The sequence below is a fragment of the Lagenorhynchus albirostris genome, chromosome 2, assembly GCF_949774975.1.
Source record: "Lagenorhynchus albirostris chromosome 2, mLagAlb1.1, whole genome shotgun sequence".
Lineage (NCBI taxonomy): Eukaryota > Metazoa > Chordata > Mammalia > Artiodactyla > Delphinidae > Lagenorhynchus > Lagenorhynchus albirostris.
Window position 1 is genome coordinate 55499162 of NC_083096.1, and position 18048 is coordinate 55517209.

General features: G+C 38.7%; 1 protein-coding gene across 1 annotated transcript in view; it reads left to right on the forward strand.

Moving 5' to 3' along the window:
• Nucleotides 1-18048, forward strand: part of RC3H1 (ring finger and CCCH-type domains 1) — an 89671-nt gene that overhangs the window by 27377 nt on the left and 44246 nt on the right. The window contains exons 2-4 of the mRNA XM_060142178.1: nucleotides 4464-4837; nucleotides 16476-16596; nucleotides 17615-17854. Of these exons, the coding sequence (XP_059998161.1) occupies nucleotides 4607-4837; nucleotides 16476-16596; nucleotides 17615-17854 (592 nt within the window). The 5' untranslated portion in view covers nucleotides 4464-4606. The remainder of the gene's footprint in view (nucleotides 1-4463; nucleotides 4838-16475; nucleotides 16597-17614; nucleotides 17855-18048) is intronic.

Below are 18048 nucleotides of genomic sequence, written 5' to 3' on the forward strand. Positions count from 1 at the left end.
GATAGAGATAAAAATAAATGTTAGTTACCTCATCTTGAAAAATTAGGCTAGAACTAGATGTTCTCTAAGGTATCTTTTATCAATGATTTAGGATTCTGTTTTAAATAGTTCTTGTTATGACAGAATAATTTGGAAAATTTGTTATAACAGCACTGATCTGAAATCACGTGGGAGAGCAGTGAGGTATTTTAAGTCTGTAAAACTGATGTTGACCATATTTTCTGCCTGTTTTCTGTATTCTATTGTGCTGGATATGTAGTAAATCTCCAAATACTTGCTGTAATTCTAAGATTCATGAAACACTAATGTAGGTTAGACTTTCTTAACCTGGAGTCTTTAAATACCCAAGAGATCTATGAATAGATTTTCACAGGTCTCTGAACTCTTTGAAATGAAATGCAAAATTTTTACTGTGCCTAAATTGTAGTGAGAAACAAGCTATAGCTTTCATAGTGAACAAGGCAGATTAGGTCTCTGTCCTCATGAAGTCTACATTCTAATATAAGACAGACATTGAGTAAACAAATAAAAATATAAGAAAGTATAATTTATAGATGGTAGAACTATTTTGTAGAGAATTTAAGTACAGTGATGGACTAGAGAGTGACTTAAGAGATTATTTTAGTGTTTTAAGTGGTCAGGGAGTTCTGAGGAGTTGAAATTTTTGGTGACATCTGAATGATAAAGAATGGCCTTGAATTCAAAGATTAGACAGAGAGACTAGCTAGTACTAATATCCTAAGATAGGAACAAGTTTCACGTGAGTAGCTGAAGGATAGTGGAGTGATGGAGACAAGTGTTAGAAACTGAAGTTGGAGAGAGAATTACAGGTCTTATCATTTACGGCTTTGTAAACCAGAATATAATATCCAAATTTTATTCTCAGTGTAATAGGAAGCCATTTCAAGATTTTTAACTGGAGAATGATGAGAAAAGGAAACTCAAGATAGAACCCTGATAACTCACTTCAGCATTTAGGAGTTTAAGAGATCAAAAACAATAAGCCAGTGAGTTGGCAAGGATGAGGGGAGTGTGGTTCATCGACACTTTCAAGAAGGAGGGAATAGTCATGTTTCATATCTTGTTGAGAAGACAAGTAAGATTAGAACAATGACCTAATCATTAGATTTGTCAACAGGGTTGTCTGCCAGAAGAACGAAATTACTGTGAAGTCAATAAATAGCTATTAGGGGACTTCCTTGATGGTCCAGTGGTTAAGAATCCACCTTAGAATGCAAGAGATGCAGGTTCAATCCCTGGTCGGGAACTAAGATCCCACATGCTGCGGGGCAGTTAAACCCACATACCACATCTGAGGAGCCCACGTGCCACAACTACTGAGCTTGCACACTCTGTAGCCCGTGTACGACAATGAAAGATCCTGCATGCCACAGCGAAGATCCCGTGTGCTGCAACTAAGATCCAACACAGCCAAATAAATAAATAAATATTTTTTAAAAAATAGCTATTAGCAGCTTTGTGACACTGTTCTTTTCCTTTTTAACTTTCAAAAAAATTTAAAATTTTTTAAAATTTCATTTTTGTGACATTGGATTTTGAATGAACCTGCAAGTAATTCTTCCTTTTTTAACCTTTAATCTGTGGGTGGCGATATGGTTAAGCGTTCGGGTTTTGAGCGAGACTGTCTGGGTTAATATTGCATCTCTATTTCTTTTTAGCTTATTCAGCCTCACTAAACGTCCATTTCTCATGGAGTTGACAGTTGAACACGGGGGTTAGGGGTGCTGGCCCTCCGCTCAGTTGAAAATCTGTGTATAATTTATAATCGGTTCTCCGTATATGCGGTTCCTCCTCATCTGCACTTCCACATCCAAGGATTCAGCCGACTGCAGATCATGTAGTACTGTAGTATTTACTATTGAAAAAAAAATTCGTGCATAAGTGGACCCTTGCTATTAAAACCCATGTTGTTCAGGGGTCGACTGTATCTGTAAAATGGGATAACAGTAGTTACCTACCTTTTATAATTTTGTTCTATGTAAAGCAGTGAGCTGTATAAATAGTAAAAATTATAATGATTGTGCAATAAAACGTTTATATTTTCTGCTCTTTGGGGTTTCTGTAATTTTATAGTGTTTAAGGAAATAAAGTGCTGTGTTTTAACTTTGTTTTATGATTAATTAACAAATTTTAAGTGCTCTACAAGGCCATACTGGTAAAAAGGAAAGAACCATTAACTCAACTCAAGTAAAGGTTAACTTAAGATCAGATTCTTTGTAGGCTTTTTTTTTTTTTTTTCCTTTACGGTACGCGGGCCTCTCGCTGCTGTGGCCTCTCTCCTTGCGGAGCACGGGCTCCGGACGCTCAGGCTCCCGATGCGCAGGCTCAGCGTCCATGGCTCATGGGCCCAGCCGCTCCGCGGCATGTGGGAGCCTCCCGGACCGGGGCATGAACCCGTGTCCCCCGCATCGGCAGGCGGACTCTCCACCACTGCGCCACCAGGGACGCCCCCTGTAAGCATTATTTTAAACTGCCATGCTAATCTATAGAAAAGTTCGTATGGATGACACTTTATCAACTTAATCAACTTCAGCAAACATTTCTGACTAATATCCAGTCCTCGTTCTGAATATTGTCTTTCAAACACTTTTTTTCCTTTATTTTGGAACATTCTGCAACCCCATGTACAATTGTAATTGTAGCATTTGACTGTACAGTTGAGTGATTAGATACTGTATTTTCTTTTTTAGCACTCTGGATGATAGTCTCATTAAGTAATAATTTGATATAAACATACTTGTAGCTACTCATTCTGTTTGCAGATGCATTTTATTTAAATTATTTATAATTAAAACATTATAGAAATCAAAATGTGGGCAATTTCTTTATTCACTTTTTTATTATTGCAAGGGCGATTTGGACATATACTCAGATAACTTTAATTTTAGATCCTAAATGTGAAATTAACTTGGTAACTGTTTAGGTTCTTAAATTTTTTTTCCACTGTCCATTTATCTGGTAGCACACTTCGCAGAAACCCAGACAAAGCTGAGGTTACTCAGAAGGCAGATACTATGAGTATGCTGTTTCACTATTTCCCTAACAATTCAGAGTCTGGCACACAGTAGTAGTAGTGCTTAGTAAATATTTGTTGAATGAATGGATAAAATTTTTAGCATACCTAATAGAAATTGTTCTCTCAATAATGGGCTTGCATTTAAGGTTGAGTTACTTCAATAAAACATTAATTAAATGTAATGCTCGAAGAGTAAAATGTGTAGATAATTTACTTTTCTAATAATTACAGCTTAAGTGACATTTTTGTTTCCATCTTTGTAAGCAGTCTCTGCTGAGCATAATCAAATCGTTAAGAACTTGTAACACTATGTTACTTTATTCTGTACACCAGTTCTCATTTTTAGAAGCTACAGTTAGAGTAAGTACTGCAGGTATTGTTTAAGATGTGTGCTAGAAACTTCAGATTAGGTTTTGTATGTAAAGAAAATTTCTGTTAGATGCAGGTGATAAGTTTTGTGATTTGGTTTTTATCCCCTACCAAAAGGAGAGGGTAGACAGTGAAATTTGACTGTATATGTGTTCTGGTTAACTGTATTGACCTATCATTCTTAAATTTGGGAATTTAGAAAGTCTTTTGAAGTAAATACTTTTCACTGTGTTCTAAAACAACATACTGTAGCAACAAGTATAAGCTGTAACAGAGGCTTAAAAGATCTTTACCAGTAAATAAAACTCTTAAAAATAAACCTTAGGGCTTCCCTGGTGGCACAGTGGTTGAGTGTCTGCCTGCCGATGCAGGGGACGCGGGTTCGTGCCCCGGTCCGGGAAGATCCCACATGCTGAGCGGCCGGGCCCGTGAGCCATGGCTGTTGAACCTGCGCGTCTGGAGCCTGTGCTCCGCGACCGGAGAGGCTACAACAGTGAGAGGCCCACGTACTGCAAATAAATAAAATAAATAAACCTTAAAAAGAACCCCACGGTTTCTTTTTATCTCATTAACCCACACTAAATTTGATGATAAAGTATTAAGGTAGATTTTATTTTAGGCCAATTTTTTTAAGACTCTTTATTAGGGTGTAACATACACCGAAATGCATACGCCTAAGTGTAAAGCTTGATAAATTTTCACAGCTGAACATATTAACATGTTCAGATCAGAATATTATTAGCTATCTTAAAAAGGCTAATTTTAAAATATAAAACAATCATAGACTTAGATAAACTTGAGAGACTTACATCTTGGATCTAACTTTATTACTAACTTGTCACCCTCAGCAAGTTATCTCCTCTTTTTGGGGTCTACTCCCCATCTCTAAAATAAGGGAATAAGACTAGATGTTTTATTATGGCTCTCACTTTGTAAAAATGCAAAGAGGTGGACTATGTTGATATAAATGTGGTATAAAATCTTATAGGTAGTAAGGTGAGAATGTACAGTTTAATTGAAAAGGAAGATGCTCATTTTTTTTTTCTTTGTTTTTCAGGTAATATTTCACACTATGTGCTGACTGTATTTACAGAAGATATTTAAAAAAAAGAAAAGATAAACTTTTTTCAAAGATTTTGATTCCAGTGGAATCTTTGCTTTAGATTTTGTGTGTGTGAGTGAATTGTAACTCCAGAAACAATGCCTGTACAAGCTCCACAGTGGACGGATTTCCTCTCCTGCCCAATTTGCACTCAGACTTTCGACGAAACAATTCGAAAGCCCATCAGTTTGGGTTGTGGCCATACTGTCTGCAAGATGTGCCTGAACAAACTCCACCGCAAGGCTTGCCCGTTTGACCAGACCACTATCAATACAGACATTGAACTCCTCCCAGTAAACTCAGCATTGCTGCAGCTAGTGGGTGCTCAGGTAAGTTGAGTAATTTGTTATCCTTTTAAATTTCTGTATGTGTGTTTTTTCCTCCCGAGGGAAACTTGTTAAGATCTGGTAATATTGCATTCTGTTTTTGTTTTTTTTTTTAACATCTTTATTGGAGTATAATTGCTTTACAGTGGTGTGTTAGTTTCTGCTTTATAACAAAGTGAATCAGCTATACATATACATATATCAACATATCTCTTCCCTCTTGCATCTCCCTCCCTCCCATCCTCCCTATCCGCCCCCCCAGGTGGTCACAAAGCACTGAGCTGATCTCCCTGTGCTATGCAGCTGCTTCCCGCTAGCTATTGGTTTTACATATGGTAGTGTATATATGTCCATGCCACTCTCTCACTTCGTCCCAGCTTACCCTTCCCTGTCCCCCCTCAAGTTCATTCTGTAGTAGGTCTCCGTCTTTATTCCTGTCCTGCCCCTAGGTTCTTCCTGACAATGTTTTTAAACAAATTTTCTTACATTCCATATATATGTGCATATGGTATTTGTTTTTCTCTTTCGGACTTACTTCACTGTGTATGACAGACTCTAGGTCCATCCACCTCACTACAAATAACTCAGTTTCGTTTCTTTTTATGGCTGAGTAATATTCCATTATATATATGTGCCACATCTTCTTTATCCATTCATCTTTCGAAGGACACTTAGGTTGGTTCCATGTCCTGGCTATTGTAAATAACGCTGCAATGAACATTGTGGTACATGTATCTTTTTGAATTATGGTTTTCTCAGGGTATATGCCCAGTAGTGGAATTGCTAGGTCGTATGGTAGTTCTATTTTTAGTTTTTTAAGGAACTTCCATACTGTTCTCTGTAGTGGCTGTATCAATTTACATTCCCACCAACAGTGCAAGAGGGTTCCCTTTTCTCCACACCCTCTCCAGCCTTTACTGTTTGTAGATATTTTGATCATGGCCATTCTGACTGGTGTGAGATGATATCTCAATGGTAGTTTTGATTTGCATTTCTCTAATGATTAATGATGTTGAGCATTCTTTCATGTGTTTGTTGGCAATCTGTATATCTTCTTTGGAGAAATGTCTGTTTAGGTCTTCTGCCCATTTTTGGATTGGGTTGTTTGACTTTTTGATGTTGAGCTTCCTGAGCTGCTTGTAAGTTTTGGAGATTAATCCTTTGTCAGTTGCTTCATTTGCAAATATCTTCTCCCATTCTGAGGGTTGTTTTTTCGTCTTGTTTATGGTTTCCTTTGCTGTGCAAAAGCTTTGAAGTTTCATTAGGTCCCATTTGTTTATTTTTGTTTTTATTTCCATTTTTCTAGGAGGTGGGTCAAAAAGGATCTTGCTGTGATTTATGTTATAAAGTGTTCTGCCTTTGTTTTCCTCTAAGAGTTTTATAGTGTCTGGCCTTACATTTAGGTCTTTAATCCATTTTGAGTTTGTTTTTGTATATGGTGTTAGGGAGTGTTCATTCTTTCACATGTAGCTGTCCAGTTTTCCCGGCACCACTTATTGAAGAGACAGTCTTTTCTCCATTGTATATTCTTTTCTCCTTTATCAAAAAGAAGGTGAACATATGTGCATGGGTTTATCTCTGGGCTTTCTGTCCTGTTCCACTGATCTGTATTTGTTTTTATGCCAGTACCATACTGTCTTGATTACTGTAGCTTTGTAGTATTGTCTGAAGGCAGGGAGCCTGATTCCTCCAGCTCCGTTTTTTGTTCTCAATATTGCTTTGGCTATTCAGGGTCTTTTGTTTTTCCATACAAATTGTGAAATTTTTTGTTCTAGTTCCGTGAAAAATGCCAGTAGTAGTTTGATAGGAATTGCATTGAATCTGTAGATTGCTTTGGGTAGTATAGTCATTTTCACAATATTGATTCTTCCAATCCAAGAACATGGAATATCTCTCCATCTATTGGTATCATCTTTAATTTCTTTCATCAGTGTCTTATAGTTTTCTGCATACAGGTCTTTTGTCTCCCTAGGTAGGTTTATTCCTAGGTATTTTATTCTTTTTGTTGCAGTGGTAAATGGGAGTTTCCTTAATTTCACTTTCAGATTTTTCATCATTAGTGTATAGGAATGCAAGAGATTTCTGTGCATTAATTTTGTATCCTGCTACTTTACCGAATTCATTGATTACCTCTAGTAGTTTCCTGGTGGCATCTTTAGGATTCTCTATGTATAGTATCATGTTATCTGCACACAGTGACAGCTTTACTTCTTCTTTTCCGATTTGGATTCCTTTCATTTCCTTTTCTTCTCTGATTGCTGTGGCTAAAACTTCCAAAACTATGTTGATTAATAGTCGTGAGAGTGGGCAACCTTGTCTTGTTCCTGATCTTAGTGGAAATGGTTTCAGATTTTCACCATTGAGGACGATGTTGGCTGTGGGTTTGTCATATATGGACTTTATTATGTTTAGGTAAGTTCCCTCTATGCCTACTTTCTGGAGGGTTTTTTCATAAATGGGTGTTGAATTTTGTCAGTAGCTTTTTCTGCATCTATTGAGATGGTCATATGGTTCTTATTCTTCAGTTTGTTAATATGGTGTATCACATTGATTGATTTGCATATATTGAAGAATCCTTGCATTCCTGGGATAAACCCCACTTGATCATGGTGTGTGATCCTTTTAATGTGCTGTTGGATTCTGCTTACTACTATTTTGTTGAGGATTTTTGCATCTATGTTCATCAGTGATATTGGCCTGTAGTTTTCTTTCTTTGTGACATATTTGTCTTGTTTTGGTATCAGAGTGATGGTGGCCTCTTAGAATGAGTTTGGGAGTGTTCCTCCCTCTGCTATACTTTGGAAGAGTTTGAGAAGGATAGGTGTTAGCTCGTCTCTAAATGTTTGATATAACTCACCTAAAAAGCCATCTGGTCCTGGGCTTTTGTTTGTTGGAAGATTTTTAATCACAGTTTCAATTCCAGTGCTTGTGATTGGTCTGTTTATATTTTCTATTTCTTCCTGGTTCAGTCTCAGGAGGTTATGCTTTTCTAACAATTTGTCCATTTCTTCCAGGTTATCCATTTTATTGACATATAGTTGCTTGTAGTAATCTCTCATGATCCTTTGTATTTCTTCAGTGTCAGTTGTTACTTCTCCTTTTTCATTTCTAATTCTATTGATTTGAGTGTTCTCCATTTTTTTCTTGGTAAGTCTGGCTAATGGTTTATCAATTTTGTTTATCTTCTCAGAGGACTAGCTTTTAGTTTTATTGATGTTTGCTCTTGTTTCTTTCATTCCTTTTTCATTTATTGCTGATCTGATCTTTATGATTTCTTTCCTTTTGCTAACTGGGGTTTTTTTGTTCTTCTTTCTCTAATTGCTTTAGGTGTAAGGTTAGGTTGTTTATTTGAGATGTTTCTTGTTTCTTAAGGCAGGATTGTATTGCTATAAACTTCCCTCTTAGAGCTGCTTTTGCTGCCTCTCACAGGTTTTGGGTCGTTATGCTTTCATTGTCATTTGTTTCTAGGTATTTTTTTGTTTCCTCTTTGATTTCTTCAGTGATCTCTTGGTTATTAGGTAGTGTACTGTTTAGCCTCCATGTGTTTGTATTTTTTTACAGATTTTTTTCCTGTAATATCTAGTCTCATAGCGTTGTGGTCAGAAAAGATACTTGATACGATTTCAGTTTTGTTAAATTTACCAAGACTTGGTTTGTGACCCAAGATATGATCTATCCTGGAGAATGTTCCATGAGCGCTTGAGAAGAAAGTGTATTCTGTTGTTTTTGGATGGAATGTCCTATAAATATCAATTAAGTCCATCTTGTTTAATGTCTCATTTAAAACTTGTGTTTCCTTATTTATTTTCATTTTGGATGATGTGTCCATCAGTGAAACAAGAGTGGTAAAGTCCCCTCCTATGATTGTGTTACTGTTGATTTCCCCATTTATGGCTGTTAGTATTTGCCTTATGTATTGAGGTGCTCCTATGTTGGGTGCATATATATATACAGTTGTTCTATCTTCTTCTTGGATCGATCCCTTGATCATTATGTAGTGTTCTTCTTTGTCTCTTGTAATAGTCTTTGTTTTAAAGTCTATTTTGTCTGATATGAGAATTGCTACTCCAGCTTTTTTTGGTTTGTTTTTTGTGGTACGTGGGCCTCTCACTGTTGTGGCCTCTCGCGTTGCAGAGCACAGGCTCCGGATGCACAGGCTCAGTGGCCATGGCTCACGGGCCCAGCCGCTCCGCGGCATGTGGGATCTTCCTGAACCGGGGCATGAACCCATGTCCCCTGCATCTGCAGGCGGACTCTCAACCACTGCGCCACCAGGGAAGCCCCAGCTTTCTTTTGATTTCCATTTGCATGGAATATCTTTTTCCGTCCCCTCACTTTCAGTCTGTATGTGTCCCTAGGTCTGAAATGGGTCTCTTGTAGACACATATATATGGGTCTTGTTTTTGTATCCATTCAGCCAGTCTATGTCTTTTGGTTGGAGCATTTAATCCATTTACATTGAAGGTAATTATCAATATGTGTGTTCCTATTACCATTTTCTTAATGTATCCATTCAGCCAGTCTATGTCTTTTGGTTGGAGCATTTAATCCATTTACATTGAAGGTAATTATCAATATGTGTGTTCCTATTACCATTTTCTTAATTGTTTTGGGTTTGTTTTCGTGGATCTTTTCCTTTTCTTGTGTTTCCTGCCTAGAGAAGTTCCTTTAGCATTTGTTTTAAAGCTGGTTTCGTGGTGCTGAACTCTCTTAGCTTTTGCTTGTCTGTAAAGGTTTTAATTTCTCCGTCGAATCTGAACGAGGATCTTGCTGGGTAGAGTAATCTTGGTTGTAGGTTTTTCCCTTTCATCACTTTAAATATGTCCTTCTAGTCCCTCTGGCTTGCAGAGTTTCTGCTGAAGTATTAGCTAACTTTATTGGGATTCCATTGTATGTTATTTGTTGTTTTTCCCTTCCTGCTTTTAATATTTTTTCTTTGTATTTAATTTTTGGTAGTTTGATTAATGTGTGTCTTGGCCTGTCTCTCCTTGGATTTATCCTTTATGGGACTCTCTGCACCTCCTGGACTTGATTAACTATTTCCTTTCCCATATTACGGAAGTTTTCAACTGTAATCTCTTCAAATATTTTTTCAGTCCTTTTCTTTTTCTCTTCTCCTTCTGGGACCCCTAGAATTCGAATGTTGGTGCCTTTAATGTTGTCCCAGATGTCTCTGAGACTGTTCTCAATCATTTTCATTCTTTTTTCTTTATTCTGTTCTGCAGTAGTTATTTCCACTATTTTCTCTTCCAAGTTAGTTATCTGTTCTTCTGCCTCAGTTATTCTATTGATTCCTTCCAGAGAATTTTTAATTTCATTTATTGTGGTGTTCATCATTGTTTGTTTGCTCCTTAGTTCTTCTAGGTTCTTGTTAAATGTTTCTTGTATTTTCTCCATTCTATTTCCAAGATTTTGGATCATCTTTACTGTCATTACTCTGAATTCTTTTTCAGGTAGACTGCCTATTTCCTCTTCATTTGTTTGGTCTGGTCGGTTTTTACCTTGCTCCTTCATCTGCTGTGTGTTTCTCTGTCTTCTCCTTTTGCTTCACTTACTGTGTTTGGGGTCTCTTTTTCGCAGGCCCCAGGTTTGTAGTTCCCGTTGTTTTTGGTGTCTACCCCCAGTGGCTATGATTCGTTCAGTGGGTTGTGTAGGCTTCCTGGTGGAGGGGACTAGTGCCTGTGTTCTGGTGGATGAGGCTGGATTTTGTCTTTCTGGTGGTCAGGTCTGCGTCTGGTGGTGTGTTTTGTGGTGTCTGTGACCTTATTATGATTTTAGGCAGCCTCTTTGCTGATGGGTGGGGTTGTGTTCCTGTCTTGCTAGTTGTTTGGCATAGGGTGTTCAGCACTGTAGCTTGCTGGTCATTGAGTGGAGCTGGGTCTTGGCGTTGAGTTGGAGATCTCTGGGAGATTTTTGCCATTTGATATTACGTGGAGCTGGGAGGTCTCTGGTGGACCAATGTCCTGAACTCAGCTCTCCCACCTCAGAGGTACAGGCCCGACACCCGGCCGGAGCACCAAGACCCTGTCATCCACATGGCTCAGAGTAAAAGGGAGAAAGAAAGGGAGGGAGGGAAGGAGGAAGGGAGGGATAGAGGGAGGAAAATAAAGTTATTAAAATAGAAAATAATTATTAAAAATAAAAAAAAAATTTTAAGTAATAGAAAAAAAGAGAGCAACCAAACCCAAAACAAATCCACCAATGATAACAAGCACTAAAAATTATACTTAAAAAAAAAAAAAATGGGGCTTCCCTGGTGGCGCAGTGGTTGAGAATCTGCCTGCTAATGCAGGGTACACGGGTTCGAGCCCTGGTCTGGGAGGATCCCACATGCCGCGGAGCAACTTGGCCCGTGAGCCACAACTACCAAGCCTGCGCGTTTGGAGCCTGTGCTACGCAAAAAGAGAGGCCGCGATGGTGAGAGGCCCGCGCACCACGATGAAGAGTAGCCCCCGCTTGCCACAACTAGAGAAAGCCCTCGCACAGAAACGAAGACCCAAACAGCAAAAATAAATAAATTAATAAACTCCTACCCCGAACATCTTAAAAAAAATAAATAAATGGAGAGACAGAACCCTAGGACAAATGGTAAAAGCAAAGTTATACAGACAGAATCACACACAGAAGCATACACATACACAGTCACAAAAAGAGAAAAAGGGAAAAATATATATATATATCGTTGCTCCCAAAGTCCACCGCCTCAAGTTGGTATGATTCGTTGTTCATTCAGGTATTCCACAGATGCAGGGTACATCAAGTTGATTGTGGAGATTTAATCCGCTGCTCCTGAGGCTGCTGGGAGAGATTTCCCTTTCTCTTCTTGTTCTCACAGCTCCTGGGATTCAGCTTTGAATGTGGCCCCACCTCTGCGTGTAGGTCGCCTGAGGGCATCTGATCCCCGCCCAGACAGGATGGGGTTAAAGTAGCAGCTGATTAGGGGGCTCTGGCTCACTGCGGGGGGCAGGGTTACGGAATGCTGGGTGAGCCTGCGGTGACTGGGTGAGAGGCTGGCGTGATGTTTCACTATGCTGAGGTGCACCATGTGTTCTCCGGGGGAAGTTGTCCCTGGCAGTGACCTGCTGCACAGGCTCCAGGGTGGGGAGGTGTGGGTAGTGACCTGTGCTTGCACACAAGCTTAGCGTCTCATGCTCATCTCTGGGGTCCACGCTGATAGCCGTGGCTTGTGCCCATCTCTGGAGCTCGTTTAGGCAGCACTCTTAATCCCCTCTCCTCGCGCACCAGGAAACAAAGAGGCAAGAAAACGTCTCTTGCCTCTTCAGCAGCTCCAGACCTTTTCCCAGACACACTCCCGGCTTGCTGTGGTGCCCTAGCCCCCTTCAGGCTGTGTTCACGCAGCCAACCCCAGTTCTCTCCCTGGGATCCGTCCTCCGAAGCCGGAGCCTCAGCTCCCAGCCCCCGCCCATCCCGCGGGTGAGCAGACAAGCCTCTTGGGCTGGTGAGTGCTGGTTGGCACTGATTCTCTGTGCGGGAATCTCTCCACTTTGCCCGCCGCACTCCTGTTGCTGTGCTCTCCTCCGCGGCTCCGAAGCTTCCCCACTCCGCCTCCCGCAGTCTCTGCCCGTGAAGGGCCTTCCTAGTGTGTGGAAACCTTTCCTCCTTCACGGGTACCTCCCACTGATGCAGGTCCCGTCCCTATTCTTTTGTCTCTGTTTTCTCTTTTGCCCTACCCAGGTACGTGGGGAGTTTATTGCCTTTTGAGAGGTCTGAATTCTTCTGCCATTGTTCAGTAAGTGTTCTGTAGGAGTTGTTCCACATGTAGATGTATTTCCAATGTATTTGTGGGAGGAAGGTGATCTCCACGTCTTACTCTTCTGCCATCTTGAAGCTCCTCCTGTCTTTTATTTAAATAGATAAAATTTTGTTCAGTACTGTGCAGATCCTTTATCTCAGTACGTTAAGGAGATTTGTTATGGTGGTGCAGTGTTTCTCAGTCACTGTACAGTAACATTCGTCCAGTCTGGTGGTCAGACTTTCTCAACAGCCTTAGCTATCAGATCATTAGAGAAACCTAAGAGGTAAGTCACAAAAACTTCTTAATAGTGAAGAAAATATTATTCACAAAATAATTGCATGTTACTTAATAGGAAAAGTGAAGCTGCTTCAGACTATTTTACTTAGTAGACACTAACTGAAATGAAAGATCGAGAAAGTGACGAAAACTATAGAACACAGCCTTTGGGAACCATTTGTCTAGAGTGGAAGCAAATACCTCTAAGTATCTAAATATAAAAGTTACTCTAGTAATTCTGAAGGTAATACTCTGAAAGTTTTGTGTCAGTATTCTCAAGGTAGAGATCAATAGTATCTTCAGAAGGTTTCACAAAGCCAAGGGAAGTAGGCCTTTCAGAGTTAGGTATGATTCACTTAAACAACCCCTCACTGTTAATTTGCATAGTGTGAGTCTAAAGTATCATATGTTTACCATAAATCATTTTCTAAATAAATATACTGGAACTTTGGACATTAATATTTATATTAATACCACTAATATTTGCTAGATTAGTCTTCCTATAAGTTGATAAAAAGTAGGGAAGGTTGATATTATGTATGTAGGAGATAAAGAGAGCAGTTTTAGAACAGCTTATTCAAAAGGAAAACTTACTGGGACTTCCCTGGTGGTCCCGTGGTTGGGACTCTGTGCTTCTACTGCGGGGGGAGTAGTTCAGTCCTTGGTTGGGAAACTAGGATCCTGCATGCACATGGTGCAGCCAAAAAAAAAAGGAAAACTTACTTTATTTACAAATCTATCTTGATGATGTCGCCAATACTACAAAATATTAATATTTGTCAGAGGGAAATTGCATTTGTTTTTCTTCTCTTCCTGTACTTAAGTTTTCATTTCATAATCATTTCTCTTTTTGTTTTGAAAATTCCATTATGACATTTTGGAAATGTTTTTAAAATAGACTTATTGGGGATAACAATTTTAGTAATATAATATTTTAATAACAAATAACCAAGACTTACTTTTCCTCATAAAGTTGTCTAAGGATGAACTAATTCTTTTTCTACAAAATGAGTAAGACCTTGTCATGTCTTAACTGTAATAACTAATGTTTATGAAATTTGAGGATAGGACATTTTAATCCATAATAGCCATTATTTTAACCCCACAGATCTCCATTAAAAAACTGTTAGAAGTAGGGCTTCCCTGGTGGCGCAGTGGTTGAGAGTCCGCCTGCCGATGCAGGGGACGCGGGTTCGTGCCCCGGTCCGGGAAGATCCCACATGCCGCGGAGCGGCTGGGCCCGTGAGCCATGGCCGCTGAGCCTGCGCGTCCGGAGCCTGTGCTCCGCAACGGGAGAGGCCACAACAGTGAGAGGCCCGCGTACTGCAAAAAAAACAAAAACAAAAACAAAAAAAACTGTTAGAAGTAATAAATGAATTAAACAAAGTTGCAGGATACAAAGTTAACATGCAAAAATCGGTTTCATTTCTGTACACTAACAATGAACAATCCAAAAGGAAATTAAGAAAATAATTTCACTTACAGTAGCATCAAAAAGAATAAAAGACTTAGGAATAAATTTAGCGAAGGAGGTGAAAGACTTGTACATTGAAAATAAAACATTGCTTAAAGAAGTTAAAGAAGACATAAATAAATGGAAAGACATCACCTGTTCACAGACTTAATATTACTAAGATGACAGTACTACCCAAAGCAATCAACAGATTCAAGGTAAGCTTTTTCAAAATCCCAATGATGTTTTTTGAAGAAATAGAAGAACCCATCCTAAAATTTATATGGACTCACAGGGGACCCTAAATAGCCAAAACAGTCTTAAAAGCAGAACAAATTTGAAGGAATCACACTTCCTGATTTTGAAACTGCAAAACTCTAGTGATCAAGACAGTGTGCTGCTGGCGTAAAGATTGGCATTTAGATCAATGGAATAGAATAGAGAGTCCAGAAATAAACCCATATATATGGTCAAATGACTTTTTACAAGATTGCCGAAACCATTCAATGGGGAAAGGACAGTCTTTCCAACTAATGGCGCTGAGCAAACTGGATATCCAAATGCAAAAGATTGAATTTGGACCACTACCTCACACCATATACAGAAATTAAATCAAAATAGATCAAAGGCTAAAAGTAAGAGCTAAAACTGCAGAACTCTTAAAACAAAATATTTGCATAAATCTTTGTGACCTTGGAGTAGGCAGTGGTTTTTTTGTTTATTTATTTATTTGGTTGTGCCAGGTCTTAGTTGCGGCAAGAGGGTTTCTTTAGTTGCAGATCAAGGGCTCCTTAATTGCAGCTCACTGGCTCCTTTGTTGCGGCACACAGGCTCCTTAGTTGTGGCATGTGGGCTCCTTAGTTGTGGCATGCATGTAGGATCTAGTTCCCTGTCCAGAGATTGAACCCGGGACCCCTACATTGGGAGCATGGAGTCTTAACCACTGAACCACCAGGGAAGTCCCTAGGCAGTATTTTTTTTAGCTATGACACCAGAAGCACAAGGAACAAAAGATAAATCAAACTAAATCAAAATTTAAAACTTAGTGTTTCAGGGAATTTCCTGGCAGTCCATTGGTTAGGACTCCGCGCTTTCATTGCTGAGGGCCTGGGTTCAGTTTCTGGTTGGGGAACTAAGATCCCACAAGCCACGTGGTACGGCCAAAACAAAACAAAAAACTTAGTGCTTCAAAAGACACTGTCAAGAGAGTGAGAGAACAACCGACAGAATGGGAGAAAATAATTGTAAATCATATATCTGTAAGAAACTTGTATCTAAGAACCCTTACAACTCAATTATTAAAAGAACATGGTTTTTAAATGGGCAAAGATCTGGACACTTCACCAAAGAAGATATGCAGGTGGCAAATGAGCAAATAAAAGCTTGCTCAGCATTGTTTGTCATTAAAGAATTGCAGATTAAAACAACAATCAGAGGTACAAACTACTATGTATAAAATAAATAAGCTACAAGGATATATTGTACAACAAGGGGAATATAGCCAACATTTTATAGTAACTATAAATAGAATATAATCTTTAAAAATTGTGAAAACAACAGCAACAGTGAGCTACCACTACACATAAATTAGAATAGCTAAAATTCAAAACATTGACAGCACGAAATACTGGTGAGGATGGGAAGCAAGAGAGACTCTCATTTATTGCTGGTGGGAATGCAAAATGGTACAGCTACTTTGGAAGTTATTATATGATTCTGTTTATATGAAATGTCCAAAATAGGCAAATCCGTAGAGACAGAAAATAGATTAGTTTTTTCCTATGGCTGGAGGGGTTTGGGAGGAAATATGGCAGGGGTGACTCTGGGGTTCTTTTGGTGGGGCTATGAAAATGTTCTAAAATTGTGATGGTTGTATAACTGAGAATATATTTAAAGTCATTGAATTATATACCTTAAATGGGTCAATTACATGATATGCAAGTTATATCTCAATAAAGCTGTTACAGAAACAAAACAAAAATTTAAAAATGCAGTAATTTTGTGTGTATATATATAAAAGATCTTTTGAAAGAATTCAGTAAATTTAATGGGAGTTTTGATGTTACCAGTGTTAGGAGTGCATAAAACATACTCAATAAAACATTTGATTATAATTAATTAGTGAGCACTCAAACACACCTTTTTTTTACCTCTAGGTTCCTGAACAGCAGCCCATTACTTTGTGTAGTGGGGTTGAAGATACAAAGCATTATGAGGAAGCCAAGAAGTGTGTAGAAGAATTAGCACTGTACCTGAAACCACTCAGCAGTGCTAGAGGTAAATCAGATGAAATTATCCATGCTGAGCACGTGTTCATTAAAGATGCTTTTGTTACCATAAAAACTGTGAGCTGTAAGTGAATGTTAACGAAATTCATTTATTTATTGTAAGCCAAACCCACTGGTGCTAAATAATATTACAAACCACATCAAATAAAGTAGTGAGTTTAAAGTTTATGTACTATTTATTGGAAACGTTTTTTGAATGAGTTGCAAAAGTAAGTATAAACACACTAGTGGTTTCAGAAGGGCTGTCTATCATTTGACAACTCTAAATTGTCAGCCTTCTATCCAGTTTTGTGTGGTATGCTGTTGGGGGTACAATAAAATTGGAAGTTGCCATTACTATCTTGCCATTATGGCTTGTTTTTATTAGGAAGGTGAGCTTAACCACTAGGAAATATACCAGACCTGTTAGGACCTCAAGATTTGGGTGTTTTTTTTGTTTTTTGTTTTAACATCTTTATTGGAGTATAATTGCTTTACAGTTGTGTGTTAGTTTCTGCTTTATAACAAAGTGAATCAGCTATACACATATATATATATCCCCATATCTCCTCCCTCTTGCGTCTCCCTCCCACCCTTCCTATCCCACCCCTCTAGTTGGTCACAAAGCACCGCGCTGATCTCCCTGTGCTATGCGGCTGCTTCCCACTAGCTATCTGTTTTACATTTGGTAGTATATATTAAGTCCATGCCACACTCTCACTTTGTCAAGATTTGGGTTTTTAATTATTAATATTGACTGGCCTTTTTTTCTTTATTTCTCCATGATTAAAATGAATAATATATTTAATGTCATGAGTGTTACATTTGCATGCAATAACAACTTTTGTATACTTTTAAAATGCAAACTAGGCTTCACTTGTGTAATTTGTATTGTTTATTTGAAATATTCTGATAGAACCCAGAACTATTCCACATAGCCATAAGTCAATCAGCCCATCAGAGGAAGTTTTTCTGGACTGTAAAATTACATTGGAAACCTAGAAATAACTATATTTTCTGTTTTAAAGGAGTGGGTCTGAATAGCACTACTCAGAGTGTTCTGAGTCGCCCAATGCAGAGGAAGCTGGTGACTCTGGTCCACTGCCAACTAGTAGAAGAAGAAGGCAGGATTCGTGCCATGAGGGCAGCTCGATCTTTAGGTGAACGAACAGTTACAGAGCTCATTCTCCAGCACCAGAATCCTCAGCAACTCTCTTCCAATCTTTGGGCAGCAGTCAGAGCTAGAGGCTGCCAGTTCCTTGGACCAGGTATATAATTAAAGTTTGATATTTACTATACTAGTAATTCTAAAAGTATTTATAGTATAGGAACTATACTGTGATGTACAAAGGCTAGTTCTTTGCAATATTCTGTTGTTATCAAGTAATATCCCACTTGGTATCCCACAGTCATGGCTTGGGTAATTCCATGTCAGTTTTTCAGGATACTTAAAACTTTTACT